At 41.9% G+C, this 15645-nt stretch overlaps 1 protein-coding gene across 11 annotated transcripts in view; it reads right to left on the bottom strand.

Annotated features, from left to right (window-relative positions):
• Positions 1 to 10377, bottom strand: part of GTF2I (general transcription factor IIi) — a 60225-nt gene extending 49848 nt beyond the window's left edge. For 7 of the 11 annotated variants that reach the window (XM_081172892.1, XM_081172896.1, XM_081172895.1 and 4 more), the window contains exon 1: positions 10223 to 10377. In XM_081172892.1, coding sequence (XP_081029018.1) covers positions 10223 to 10376 — 154 coding nt within the window. In that variant the 5' untranslated portion in view covers position 10377. Of the gene's footprint in view, positions 1 to 1878; positions 1922 to 8882; positions 8915 to 9961; positions 9981 to 10176 lie in introns of those variants that run through there. The other 4 variants (XM_081172900.1, XM_081172901.1, XM_081172902.1 and 1 more) reach the window with 4 other exon arrangements.
• Between the last annotated feature and the right edge of the window lie 5268 nt (positions 10378 to 15645).

Below are 15645 nucleotides of genomic sequence, written 5' to 3'. Positions count from 1 at the left end.
GGGATGGCTGTAGAAGGTGGAAATGCTCCCTTTCCCCCTACCCTGATATCTTGCATTTACCAGAACTCCCTTCACATCTCTCTGCTAGAAAATTCTCCAGGAGAATATTCTCCACAAACTGTAATGTAAGAGCCAGTTTTACAAATCTAGTAAATAGTAAGTTAAGCTGTGATAATGCCAGTGTAAGTAATGAATAATAATGTTTTTGATCCAGTTACATTACTGGGCATTGTGTCATTCACCATTAGCAGTTCTGAAATGTGAGATAGTAATTTGCATTTCTGATGTTGTGTAACTTGTCATTACTGATTATTTATGTTTTATTTTCTGGAAATAATAGCATTTATTTTAAATTTTATATTGATTTTATTAGCGTTGCACTGAAAACACTATACCATGTAGATATGCTTATTAAAGAATGTACTCATGTAGTGGACCTGAGGTTTTTTAATATTCCTTTTACTTTAAAAGCTACATTTCATACATACACAACATAATTCAAAATTGATGGTAAATATTTGGTTAGTGGCAGGCTTAGTGATTAACGTGAGTCATTCACATTGAATTTTCAATTTCAAATTTGGTACAAAAAAAATCAAAGAATGTGAATTCACTGCATTGCCCCATTGAATAAAAGTACAGTTTTTGGTTGCCATCTGAACAAGTTTACTCATGAATAAACATGTATATTAACTAATAATATAATTTTCAATGCATGAAAATGAATATTCTCCTATTTTAAATGAAAATTCTCTAATATTCTCATTAATCGAGAATATTCTCCAAAAGATTATTCTCGAGAATTTAACATCAGCCTAACCTATCATACAGTCTGCTGAGAGGATAACACGAGCAGAGGGAGGAAATCCATGTACCTTGCTCAGATTTATTTGGAGTAAGGGCAGAATAAAAATATACAAAAATAAACATGGGCTCTCTCCCTTCTGCATCATTCAACCCTAGCAGCATTCTCCTGCACTTTATTTACACAAATATGATTGGACACTGTGCACTCTTAAATCTGGGCATATATGAGAACCTCCAAATGCCCAAAGAGAAGGTCACAACTCCCTCCCGCCTCCATCTTAAGGACTTATTTTATGCAAACTTTTTTTTATAAAAAGAATTAAGTTTTTCAAATCCTGACCTATTTCATGGCTCAACTGCCACTATCAAATGCAGTCTTATATAGCAATAAGGATGTAAAGATAATAATGATCAGCAAAGGTCATTAATGAGAGTTCATTTTTTTTTAAAGGATTTGCAGAACTCATGGCTACACTGAAAGGCAATAGCTCACTGGTAGAGCACCAAGCAGATCTGTCAGCTGGTTCCGCCACAGAAAAGGTCCTGCTATGTAACCCACCCAATCTTATCTCGCCTAAAAATGGGATTATGATAAGGGCCCACTCAAAGAGCCACTTGTATCATTTTTCTAAGTCAATGTATTTATTGGGACTTAAAAACTTGCAAAGTTTTTTCAGTATTTTGCCAACAAAACTAGACAGGATTATGACCAAAATGACCAGATTTTGGAGTGTTCTATATTCTGCACTCTATTATGCTGTGTGATAGAAAAACTACCTGTTGTTCAGCCCAGGCTTCTACCATGGTTCTCAATAATGAAAGAGCCTGCTGACCTTTCTGATAAACCAAACTGTGGCTGATAAAGGATATACCCTTGATGCCAGCATTTGGAGTCAACCGTTCATTTGCTCCAGCGATGCGGGGTGGGAAAAATTACTGCTTTATTCTTCTGTAGAAAAGGTTCTGTTTCATAAGTTCATTGGTAACAACACGTGGGTACCAACTGCAAATACAGTATCTCTCACATCTTATTTTCAAAAGCTAATGAAAGTCCAGTTTGTATTTTCATACCTATTCTCTGCATTACAAGAATTCTGCACAGCTAAAATGGAACCTGAAACAGAAAAATGCACAACTGAAAAGTGGTCATATTTTCTGAGCAAAGAAAGCTCAAACAATTGTTTCTAAAAATCTGGGACTTTTCCAGACAGACAAGGGAATGTGGAGGAGACACAGAAAAACACAATTTTTAATGTGAAGCACCAAAACTTTTTCTGGCCAGTACAATACAAACCTAAATGTACTTACTAAGTCCCACAGCACTTTGTGGGACTTCTATGTAAACACGCATTGGATTGAGATGCAAATGAAATGGGGTGGGAAGCTTTGCGGATTGGGGAATCTATGCTACCTAACAGTACAATATGAAATTTTGGAAGGCAACAAGGATATCCACAGGCAGCTAGGCTGTTTACTTTGGCAGTAAGAAACTAGTTCAAATGGCTCAGATGCCGGGAAGTTGGACTTGTGAGTTGCAACCACTATCCATAGCATACTTTGCAAATGAACAGCAGGTGAAATTGCACTCTCCTAGCCTCTCAAAATAGTGTTTTGAATGCTGCATGAAAAATCATGTCACGTTAAGAGAGGTGCTGGGGGACAGTGGGGATGATACCTGGATTCCCTGCATTTACTTAGGTCTGTGAAATCTGGGCCACTTTCTTTCTGAGGCCAACACATCAAGCCTGCAAATGTAGTAATGAACAACCCTCTTCATTTTGCTCTGAACACCTTTTTGTTAACCCCGCACCCCCCAAACCCCTCTATAGGTCAAAAACATTCTTAATAAGCAATTCTGAAAGTCTAGATTGGAAGCAAAGAGTATTAGAAATTAGAGGATTTTTTTTAAAAAAGTAGGTGATTCAGTATTTGCTTCATAGATTGCAGAAGGCAGGGCTTAGATCAGGAAGACCTAGGCTGAAATTTCCACAGAGGCCACTAAGGTCTCTTGGGAACATCCCATTTATGAAGTAATTAATGTACACTTTTTGAAAGAAATGCAGGATACATGTGTGATAAACAAATCACCAATATAGCAAAATTAGCACTAGGAGTAGAATACTTTCTAAGATGGAGGACACTGGCCTGGACATACTTGCATGCTATTCTGAAGGAAACAACACTTGGTCAAGACTTCTGTACAACTACAATAATTAAATTTGCAGGAAGTAACAGACTTTAAAAGGTGGCAATACATCTGCAAGCCACACAGATACACATATCCCAAGTGTCAATCTAAAAATTCTAAGTAACATCAGGGATTAGATCCCAAGTCTCCAAGAGCAAGTACTGGAGCTACTTGCTGCAACAAATTGACTATCTGGAGAAGAAAAAGAATTACAGGGGAAAGTCTCTCTCCATCTGTAGTTAGAACAGTGGAGAATTTAGGTAACATACATGAAAATATCAAGAAGTTGTGGGTTACAGTCCAACTCCTCTAAAAGGGATAATCAAATAATTTCTTTTAAAACAGATTTATGTTTAAGGATAGGTTTCAGGAACAAAGTGTATGAGAGTGGGGATTAGTGTTCCCCAGCATCACAAGAAGTGTTTACTCAAAACATGCTCCCTTTATCTTTATATCAAGTGGGGGAGGGGCGGGTTGCAAGCTGTGAGAAGATTCAAGGCCTTTTCTTAAATGAGAAATGGGGAAGAGGGGAACACAGAAAGGAGAAAACAGAACAAAGGACTTCTAATAAGGTCAAAGCAGAAAGGATGTTGTATTTAAAGCAAGTCCTTTGGCCCACTGAATACATGTGATGATGAAGAACAACCAGCCATACTCAAAATAATGCAGTACTCCCTTTTCATTTGCCAATTAGGAACTGTGGTCTGGGAAAGCGGAGGTGCAAGTGGTGGGGGAAGAAGAGAAGTTACTTCTTCTTGAAAAAACAATATGAAAAGATAAAAACCCCACACAAAGAGTGGGAATAAAATGTCTAAAGGAGCAACACAAAAAGCTGGGGAACAATCAGAAGTTACTATGGAAGCGGAGGTGTATATTTAGGCAACTTCTTCCCCACAGTCAACACACACGCTACAAGGATTATTTTGGTGAGTAGGGGTAGACAGCTTTATCCTAAATAAAGCAGTAACAGGAGGATATATATGGAGATCCCCATTAGGAAATTCTGCAGTGGGAAGCGACAGGTGAAAAAAAATATCCCCATATTTATCATTCCGTGAAGCATATAGACTCTGGGCAGGGGGAGAAGATAACTAAAAGGTCCCACTTTGCATAGCAGGAAGAAGAAAAGAAGCATGCTTACATCCCCATTAGAAATATTGGAGGCGGGGAGAGAAGAGATAACAGACTAAGACTACAATCCTATTACACACTTGGGAGTAAGACCCACTGAACAGAGTGGAGACTTATTTCTGAAAAAACATGTGTAAGATCAGGCTGCAATCTTAAGCATACCTGACTACCACACAAACATTTGCCACATTCATTTTACCAACTTTTAGCTAATGTACACAAGGCCACTGAAAAGTTAAAGGAACAGTTTACCATCTAAAGGTAACTGGACTCGTAGGAACTATGGGAAGGGATTTTTTGTTTATCTTCTCTTTGCACAATATGTAGGCAAAATTCCTACCACTGATGTGGTGTGAGGAGAAAAGCTTCAGCTAAATAAGAAAAACAGTGCACTGCAGGACACAGATTTGGGGGGGGGGGGAGTAGATAACAAATAACGGATAAAGTATTATAAAGAAAATATATCTGCACTATTTTAATTATTAAATAGGTATCCTACTTTTTGACAGGAATTCTCCAAAAGGGGCTCACAGCATTCCTTTTTTATTTTTATGCCAGGCTCTGTGCCAAAATTTAAAACAATCCCACTAAAAACTTTGAAAACATTGTGTGTGTGTGTGTGTGTGTGTGTGTGTGTGTGTGTATCTCTATCTCTATCTAGCTATATATAATACATTAACTTGTGTGGGAAGATTCTTTTGGGAGGAGAGAAAGAACAAAAATAGCCTTCCTTCCAGAAATAGAACTTTATTTTAAAAGGCAATTAACAAAGAAAAAAGGGGAGGCTTCCTTCAGATTTGGGAGGGTAATTGGAAAAAAGTTGTTGTTCTGGCCACTATGATTTGGTGCTGAGGGTGGGGGTAGGGTAGAAAACAAGATACACATATGGAAACAAATATGCTGGGAGCACCACAATGTAGCAACCAGAGTGGAATAAAGATTACAACAAAAACAATACAGTACAGGGGCTCCACACCCACCCAATGTAATTCACCAAGGAAGTCTACACACAAATAAACACTATAATGTTTGGTAGGGGAAAGAGAAATAAATCCAGCAAATAATAATAACGAAACAATTCTTCCCCACCCACCCTTTATTCTTCCTGGTAGATTCACTATGGAAGCTGTTCCCTTGTACCAAGGTAATAAAGATGTGCATATAGAGAAGAAAGCTCAATTTGATTATTGCATTTTTAAATTATTATCCACACACTGGATGAAACCCCTCCGCCTAGAAATAGGGTAAGAAAGCCCTTCCCCACATATGGAATGGGAGGAGAGTTTGACGATAAAACTATTTTCCCCCTCTTCCTACTGCCCCTCCATTCCCTCTATGGGGAAAGGGCTCCTTAGCCCATTCATGAGGCAGGTAGAGAGCTTGAGGAGAAAATGCTATTATTTTACTATCATTTTAGGAATACAGTGGTGCCTCGCAAGACGAAAAGAATCCGTTCTGTGATTCTCTTCGTCTAGCGGTTTTTTCGTCTTGCGAAGCAAGCCCATCGACGGATTAGCGCTATTAGCGGCTTTTAGTGGCTTATCTGCTGATCGGATCAGCTGATAAGCGGCTTAGTGGCTTAGAAAAGGGGGGGGAGGGGGAAAAACCAGCAGGAACTCGCAAGACATTGTCGTCTTGCAAAGCAAGCCCATAGGAGATTCGTTTTGCGAAGCACCTCCAAAACGGAAAACTCTTTCATCTAGCGAGTTTTCCGTCTTGCGAGGCATTCGTCTTGCGGGGCACCACTGTAATTATTTAGTTATCATTCTTGTGCACCACCCACCTCATAGTGGAAGGACAAGCAAATTTTCAGGGAGGCATGACAACAACTACTCAGGCCTCAGCAAAAAAAAAAGGGGGGGGGAGACTGAGAAAGCCTTGCCACCCTCATGTAGACTTGGCAGCAGGGTGTGTGTGAAGAGGAAAACAGTACAGTGGTACTTTGGTTCCCGAACGGCTTAGTTGTTGAACAAATCGACTCCCAAACGCCACAAACCTGGAAGGAAGTGTTCCGGTTTGCAAACGCTTTTTGGAAGCCAAATGTCCGATGCGGCTTCTAATTAAGTGCAGGAAGCTCCTGCAGCCAATCGAAAGCCGCGCCTTGGTTTTTGAATGGTTTCAGGAGTTGAATGGACTCCCGGAACGGATTAGCTTCGAGAACCAAGGTACCACTGTAATTTATTTTCCACACTGCCTGGTATGTTCTGCTACACATGTATAGATGTATTTCCTCCTCTTTCTTTTTATGACAGGTTGCAGTTCTGAATGCTGTCCTGGGTTATTTATATGAAGGGCAGTAAACAAATATCTTAGATAAAATTGTCAAACCTCTTAAAAGTTGGGATTGCATCAGAAGGATGAATAGATGCTAATTTATGAATAGATGTTAATTTGTTCTGTGAAAAGCCCTGAGACCTCTGGGTATAGGGCAGTGTATAAACTCAATTAATAATAATAATAATAATAATAATAATAATAATAATAATAATAATAATAATACACCCACAGAGAAGGCAAGGCTGGCCTGCAATTGCCCGACCAGCACCACGGATAGCTCCCAGTGAGCAATCTGCTCTGGGGAAAGGCTGAGAGCAGACAGGGCCTTTTTAAGCTCCTGCTCTCAGGCTACCTCTCTCAGGCTCCACCCCCTTGTGACTAACTCTACTCTCTTAAAGGGCCAACCCTCTGGCCAGACAAGGAGCACTTCTCAATTCCCTAGCCTCAGGCATGCTGCACTCTCTGCCAGCTGGACTGATGAGGTTCATGAGTGGTTCAGGCTCTGGCCCTACATACCCATGTTCCTCACCCTCAGTTGTCTTCCTCAGCAATAAAGCTGCTTGCACATTTGCAAAGCTTAAGCAGGGTCGGGTATGGTTTCAAATTGGGCAGGGGACTGACATTCCTGCACTGAAGGGAAGTTGGACTAGAGGACCTTTGGGGTCCCTTCCAATTCTACAATTCTGAGTCTGTGATTACTAGCAGGAGGCTCACAGCCCTGCACCTGGTCTGACTCCTTAGCTTGAAAGCCTCAGACTCCGACTCACAAGTACCTAGAGTCAAGACTTGTGGGTCAGAGGCTGCAGACTTTCAAGCGAAGAAGCCAGGCCCCAGTCACCACACTGCCCACCCCATCCCACACGAGGACTGCCTTAGCCTAATTTCCAGAGTGGAAACGAACCTCTGGTACTGTTACTGTGGAAAACTGGCTAAGGAAGGCCTTCCCAAATAACTGGGAGGGAAAAGAAATTTTATAATTTTTTCTCCACACTTCCCCGCCCCCACAAAAAACATATCCATTGAAGTCTTCCTCAGTTGGCTTTCCAAACATACATGCAAATACAGACTAAGAATGTTATTTTCCCATGGATAATTATTTTTGGGGGGTGGGGGAAATGAATACAAGGAAAAAGAAATTATTTCTACTTGGACTATCTCAAATTCTCTGTGAGATGGGAGAGTAGGCAAGAGAACTTTCCTAGTCAACTTTCCAAAGTGAAAGTCTTATTATTTATTACTTTTATTAACTAAAACATTACTCCTTACACTACCAGGAAGTTGTGGTTTGAGTCTTTATTAGTGTTTTAACAAAAAGAGAGGCTTAAGTCACCTTCCTATCAACAATGACTACAAAAACAGAGGCTATATTTTCCCCACCCTACAGAAAAATAGGTAAGAAAAGTATTTACTCCCTCTATAAAGACTGGAGGAAGTGTGAAGATAAATTATTATTTTTGATAATAATAGAGGCTCAGGGTTGTAGCCAATGTTAGCTTGGCTCAGAGTAGACACATTGAAATTAATGGACATGACCAACTTAGGCCTAATTTCCATGGGTCTACTCTGAGTAAGACTAACACTGGATATAACCCTCAGTTTCCCCTTAAGAAACAGGGTAAGTCCCTCTCCTCTAGAGATTTGAGGGGGGTAGGCTGTAAAGAAATACTACTATGAAGTGAATGTTGTTGATGATGATTATGATAATAATAATAATAATAATAATAATAATAATAATAATAATAATAATAATAGTGTAATAATAGGCTGCTTCAGGGTGGCACTTGGAGAGGCTATTTTCTGTGGCACCCCCTAAGTTGCAGCATTCCCTCATATGCTGGAACCCACCCTATTCATGTGATTGTAATTTGTTTTCAACTGTTTTGATATTTTATTTCAAATTGCTGTGGGACCTTAGGTCGAAGGGTGGATAATAATTATAATAACCATAATAAAGGGTCAATCCTAATATTATTAATGGCTCAGTCCACCCCACCCCCTCAATTGAAAAATGGGGGAAGTATAAGAAGATTTTTTTCTTTAAGTGCCTAACAATAACAACGCATCCCCCATCCACCTTTCCTTCCCACTCTGGAAAAACTAGAAGTCTTTCCTCTCCCCCTCAATGGGTTGGGGAGAAAGAAGAAAAAGTGTGAGGAATTTTTTTTATTACTAAACACCAACAATAATAGTAATACAGCCTCAATCTTTCCCCGTTGTTCCCCTCCCCCCCAAAAAATTAGTTCAGTCAGGGCTTCTTCTCACCCACAACAGAAGATGGGAGACCAGGGAAGAAGTACTGTAGTAGTGAATTGAGAAATTATTAAGTTAGTAATAATAGCAACAACAACAATAGAGCCTCTGTCTGTCTTCCTCCTGCCCCACTGGAAACATTTGGTCCTCCTGTTTCCCATAATAGATAATGGGAGGAGAAAGAGTTAAGAAATTCTTAAATACGTTCCTAATAACATCAACAACCTACTTCTTTTGCACTGGGAGTTCTTGTTGTTGTTTCTTCCCATGGGAAAAGAAGGGAGAGGAAAGGTGTAAAGAGAAAATTTTAATGAAGTTTTTTATGAAAGCAACAACCGTCATAAAACCTCAACCTTCTTTCCTCTCCCACATCCAAAAAAATAGGGGCAGGGGCTCCTTCTCAACGTCCCCCAATGGAAAATAGGAGCAAAATGGCAAAGTGTAAGGAGAAAATGTTAATTAGGTTCCCAATAACAAGGGCTCAGTGTGGTTCCCTCTTCCTCTGCCCAACACCCTGGAGGAAAAAATTGACCCCCACTCTCCAAAATAAAAAAGGACATTTTAAGATCAAGTTCCTAAATATTGTAACAATAATGGTGTCCCAACCCTGCCCCCCAAAAATGGAAAATGGGAGGAAAAGGGTGGTGATATTTTTAAAAAATAAGTTTGTAACAATTATGAAGCCCCAACCTCCCTTCCTTTCCAGCTCCACAAAAGGAAAATGGGAGGAAAGGGAGGAGGAAAAGTGCGAAAGCATCTTTAAATGACGTTCCTAACAGTAATAATAATGCCCAACCCTCTTTCGTCCCCCCCACCCCAGACACACAAACACGAAAATTGGGGGAGAAGAGAGAAAGAGGGAAAAGTGCCAGAACATTATTATTATTTATGCAACTTGTATACCGCCCTTCACCCCAAGAAGGGCGGCTCACAACAGTATAAAAACACCCAATGAAACATGTTCAATCAAGTTCCCAACAACAACAATGCCCCTACCTCCCCCCCCTTCGCACGCAATAAACAAATAAGTAAAAAATGGAGAAAAGTGTGGAGGTAAGGAATATAAATATTAAAATAAAACCCCCAAGAACAAACAATAGCGCCCTTCCCCCTCGGAAAAAAAAACAAAAATAGAAATTGGGGAAGAGCAATTTCTTTCCTCCTCCTCCTCCACCACACATGGCGGGGTGGGCAGGTTAATAGGCATTTTATAGATAAGAGATAAAGAGAGATAGGCCGAGGCCTCCCCTCCCCCACCTTCCTCCTCTCGCCCCTCCCCCCTCCTGCTCCTTCCCCTCCCCCACTCACTCGTCGCCGCTGAGGAGAATCGGGAGAGAGAGAGAGAAGAAAGAGAAGCGTCGGATGGCGAAATTAAATAAATATTTTTGTTTTAAAAAAAAACCGTCCCTGCACTTCTGCCGCCTTTGGAAAAGCTCGGGATTACCGCCCTCCCCCTTCCCTCCCTCTTTGTGGAGAAGCCCCCCCCGCCGCCGCCGCCGCGTTTCCCGCCCCCCCTCACCCACCCTCAAGTCTCGGGGCGGCGCGCGGGCCCTGCGCTCAACGGCTCACCCTGAACCCAGAACCGGAGGAGGAGGAGGAGGGGGAGGAGAGCGAAGACCTCGAATCTCTCTCTCTTTTTTTCCCTTTTCCCCCCCTCACCCGTTCTCGGGGAAGGGAGGCGCTTCTGCGCATGCCCCGCCGCCGCATGGCGGCCTTGGGCCATGTAGTTCTCCCGAGGCGCCTCCGAGCGGCCTGGATTCGGCGGGAAGACTACGCCTCCCAGGAAGCACCGCGCCGAGCAGCGAGGGGCTGCGTTGGCCTCTTTTTTTTAAGGGCCGGAGAGAGTCGATCAACGAGGACCTGGGAAAAGGGGGGGAGGGAGAAACAACATGGCTGTGCAGGGCCCAGGCGGCGTTGCTTTCCAGCAGCTCCTTGCACTTGGGAAGGATTTTTTAAAAAAATAAAATAAAAATAATAGTAATGGTAATTGAAAAAAATATATATAATGGGATTGTAAGTCACTGCATTATTTTTTTTTAGATGCACAGTACAAAACAAAAACATAACCTGAATTGCTGTGTGTGTGTAATGCACTGGCACAAAAAATAAATCCCGCCCCCTTTTCCCATGCACAATGAGGGAATCTTGCTGCAGAGGCAGGAGGCTTGGCGAGATCAGGCCGTTTCTTCTTCGTCCTCCATTGAGGGTGCGCCCTGGCAAGGCGAGATGCGTGGCTTTGTTTTGCCCGCTTTAAACCTTGTCCGGGGATTGTTTCTTAGCACTGCCCATCCCGCCGCAAATCTAACTGCCTTTTAAATGCCCTGGCATTAATTTATACAAAAAGAAACAAAAAAGAAAGCATTTTTAAGATGTTGCCTGAACATTTCCCGTCCAAAGTGTTGAGGTCTAGAAACATTTTAAATGCATATAAAATATTATGTTGCTTATTCTGTTCTTTTTTTAAAAAATCGCAATATGTGCATGACACTATAATTTTTGGGATTAGTATTGCAACTTTTCATGGTTTCCCTCTGATAATTTGAATGTAGGATTGTACCCAGGGAAGTACTACTCAGAGGCAACCCATTCAAATAAATGGACACAAGTTGATTTCAAGGAGTCAAGACTACGACTAATACTGGATACAGCCTATAGTTTTAATAAATGCATAATACTCATTGATACGGTTAAGTGTTTTGTCTTACACTCTGCTGCATCATCAACAATAATGTGAAATATTTATATAGACAATGTAAAGAGTGGGAATTCCAAAAATTACTGTTACTATTCTATAAAAACAAAGAGAAAACATTTTAAAGATAGCAAGGGCAGTATTTACATATACATATACAGTACTGTATATATGTTTCTTCTCCCCAAACCTTCATCAAATCTGAGAGGACAGATCCAAGTGCCCCTATGTTTTAGTTAAATCACTGTCCTATTTTGCTTAGTGATGAGAAATGTAAATACCACCTTTGCAAGATTTCCTTTCCTGTATTGCACAAGGTTTTCTATTCAGAAGAAAAGAAGCCTTAGAGTGTACAGTACGGTGAAGCTTACTCCCTGGTAAACAAGATTAGGGTTTCACCTTGACTGCACAATCCTATCTATACATATATCTACTCAAAAGTAAGTCCCCAGTGGGGCTTATTCACAGGATGAGTGGGCAGAGAAGCTGGAGAATTTCAATTAAAAATGAAGCGGAAATTGGTGCAGTTTGCATGTTATGTCAGGAACATAAATCAGTCAAGCAAATGCAATTGATATTCACATCATTGTTGTCGACAGATATAATGCTTAATTAAACTGCTTTTTTCACATGGTATTGATGGTTCCTTTACATTGAAATGAATGTCAGCAATATAAGTTGCATAAGTAGTTATGGAAGTCACATTAAATAGCAAACAGGGAGATGGATAACTAGTATTTGGCAGAAACTGACCTGCAGCAGAATGTAAACAGTACCGATTGCAAATGAATACACTTCACAAAGGGAGTGGAAATCACTCCCTTCTTACATCCTGTGAATAAGACCCACTGGGCTCAGCTGTGCTTATCTATAAGTAAGTGTGTGTCATTGTACTGTTGTTGACATCCGTCTGTCTCGTGAGAGGCATACAAGGCACCATCCAACCGTCTTAGGAACTCTACTCCAGAATTGTGCTACTCCTCAGCCTTTTCTTCTCCTGAAGATGACCCTCAAGGCAGCGGAGGTTTAGCATCAGAGTTTTCCTTTTCCTAGATGGGCTGTCTTCCCAGGTTGATGAGCTCCATCTGCCCCTCACTTCCCTCTACAGCCCATACAGAAACTGCCTTCTTGACCATTGAACCCACTATTGGTCTTGTCCATTCAATCTGCTGCATGCAGGGAAAGTCCTTAACGCATTGAGGGTTTGAGACCCATCACCAACTACACTCACCTGGTTTAGCTGGCCGGCCAAAGCCGTTTCCTGCTGTTGCAGTGCTGACATCTAGGAGCCACTGGTGAGAACTGAGTGCAGGGTAGGCAGCAAGGATGGATAAACTAACCCAGAAGGAGCAGGATGTGTCCCCACTCCCAGAGGGACTATCCCTCCTCTAACACCACATATACCCTCACTGTATTGTAAATATTAAAGTGGAGAGAGAGAAGTTTTTTTCTCCCTCATAAGACTGGAACTCATGGGCATCTAAAGAAGCTGGAAGATTTGGGACAGATAAAATAAAGTACTTATTTACTTTACTTGTACTTTTAAAATTTATACATTTCACTAATTTTATACATTTCACTAATTCTACAATCATGTTGACATTTCAAACCTTGACTTCCTTCCCCCTCTTTCTGCGGTTCCTTAAATTTGTTTTTAATACCTTCTGCATATCCAAATTAACTTAATTTGCTCATTTATTCATCGTCTTTAAATATATACTATTATGAAACTGCAGGTTATTACAATAACCCTGCCAATGTTATGTTTTTATTTGTTTATAATTTATCTGTAAATATTCAATAATCTATTTCCATTCACACACACACACACACACATATAGTTATACAGTATTGATTTCTTATTCTTCCGGTAAATTTCGCCATTTCTGCATATTCCATAATTTTTTTTATATCCATTCTTCCTTTGCTGGGACTTCTTCTTCTTTCCACTTCTTCACACAGTTATCAAACTATGGGGTGGGCCCCATCCTGGATTGGACAATTTTATGGAAGATAAGGCTTCTCAGTGGCGATTAGCCACAATAGTTATGGCTCTGCCTCCACAATCAGAGGCAGCAATGCTTCTGAATACCAGTTGCTTGAAGCCACGACATGGCGGGAGGTGGAGAGAATGTTTTTTGTGTTTGGGTGCTGCTTGAAGGTTTCCAACAGGGATCTGGTTGGCAACCGTGAGAACAGGATGATGGAGTAGATGGGTCTCCTTTGGCTTGATCCAGCAGGCTCTTCTTGGGTTCCTAACCCCTGTCGCATGTGCATATAATGCATTAGGCTGGAATAACTTAGTCAGCAGAGCATGAGTCTCTTCATCTCAGGGACATGGGTTCAAGCCCCACGTTGGGTAAAAGATCGCTGCATTGCAGGGGGTTGGACTAGATGGCCCTTGGGGTCCCATCCAATTCTATGAGTATAAAGGCGCCATCTGGGGCACTTTATATCATTCTCCCCAGTGTGCCAGGGTGAAGCTCTCAATGTATCTGAGCAAACGCCTCTTCCTGGCTATTGAAAAGGTCTTGAGGCCAGGATTTGGGAGCAGAGTAGAAAAGAAACATCCAACATTTATATGGTGGTAAGAAAAAGCTCAGTAGGAACTATGAGCCTCTGCACATGGGCATGTACAGAGTGCACCTCCTTTGCAGAACCTCTGTAATTAGAGGGTCTCACAATACAATAGAACCCATCAGGACTAGCTATTTCATTAGAGAAGGTTAAAAAAAGGTATGGTATTATTTTTCATTTGTTTCACTTGCTTATTTCCCCCCACATTTTATGATTCCTAATAATGATGATTGGTGATTAATAAATCTGGGTTACATATTGGTATTTTTTGGCTTCATTTCATTTACATTCCTAAGGATTTGGGTTGTGAGTGACAGTAACTTGATTAGCTCATCAAGGAGTCAATGAACTCAGATATTTTTCCATATTATGTACATTATGTGGTCATCCAGATGCGAGTGGGAGGTAGCAGTAGACTTGTCTTGGGGCAACCCCAAGCTTTGCAGAAGTACAAGGACAAAACCCGAAAAGCAGGTGGGATCAATCAAATTGGCCCTGTAAGTAAGCTCTGAGGCACAGAATGCTGACTGGCTTTTGGAAAAGAACAAAGCAGGAAACCAGGTGTGGAGAGGCATGGAATAGAATATTCCAAAAGAGGCTGGCTGGGACCCTAAACAAAATGCAGGCCTCACTTTTGATAACATCTCCCAAGACGGATGCAGGCTGTCCTCCTCAAAATGGATCTTGCAGAGACAGGCTGTGGCTAGCTAGGGTCAACCCATGAGCAAGGGACACCCCCGCACCCCAAAATATTATTGTGGTTGGCTTAGGGGGGTTTGACTTCTAGGAGCTCTTCCAGTTTTGCAGTTCTGTGATAGCAGGATTGGAGCGAAGCCTTGTATTCGCCAAGAGGCTGCTGTAGAGGTGGCATGGCGAGGCAGCTGAGGTGACGGCAGGAGCGTGCCACCGCTGCTGCCCCTGTGCATCCTGCCACCTGAGGCGGTCGTCTCACCTTGCCTCATGGATGGGCCGGCCCTGCCTAGTACCTCTGGAGCATGGGTAGGTAAACTAAGGCATGGGGGCTGGATGCGGCCCTATCGCCTTTTAAATCCAGCCCGCGCATGGTCCGGGAATCAGCATGTTTTTACATGAGTAGAATGGTCCTTTTATTTAAAATGCATCTCTGGGTTACTTGTGGGGCATAGGAATTCGTTCATTCCCCCCCCCCCCCATATACAGTGGTACCTCAGGTTGAGTACTTAATTCGTTCTGGAGGTCCGTTCTTAATCTGAAACTGTTCTTAACCTGAAGCACCACTTTAGCTAATGGGGCCTCCTGCTGCTGCTGGAGCACGATTTCTGTTCTCATCCTGAAGCAAAGTTCTTAACCCGAGGTAATATTTCTGGGTTAGCGGAGTCTGTAACCTGAAGCGTATGTAACCTGAAGCGTATGTAACCCGAGGTACCACTGTATAGTCCAGCCCCTCACAAGGTCTGAGGGACAGTGGACCGGCCCCCTGCTGAAAAAGCTTGCTGACCCCTGGAGCCTGCCACCATCTGCACCTGTTTGAAGTCCCATGTGGTGAGTCTTGGAAATTGCAGGTGGGCACCTAGGCTGACTCTGCCCACCCAAACTAGCCATTGGCTCCTCCTGAACACGGTGAACTATAAACAGGCTTCCAGTTCCGTTTGCCATTTGCTGGAGCAACAAACTCTTGAGCTCTGACAGGTTCCTGCAGCTTCAGTTATACTTTGATCCTAACGTCCAGCTCGCCTCCTCCCTA

This window comes from Podarcis bocagei (assembly GCF_964188305.1).
Source record: "Podarcis bocagei genome assembly, chromosome: 15".
NCBI classification, from domain to species: domain Eukaryota; kingdom Metazoa; phylum Chordata; class Lepidosauria; order Squamata; family Lacertidae; genus Podarcis; species Podarcis bocagei.
This window is presented reverse-complemented; position numbering and strand designations above follow the sequence as displayed.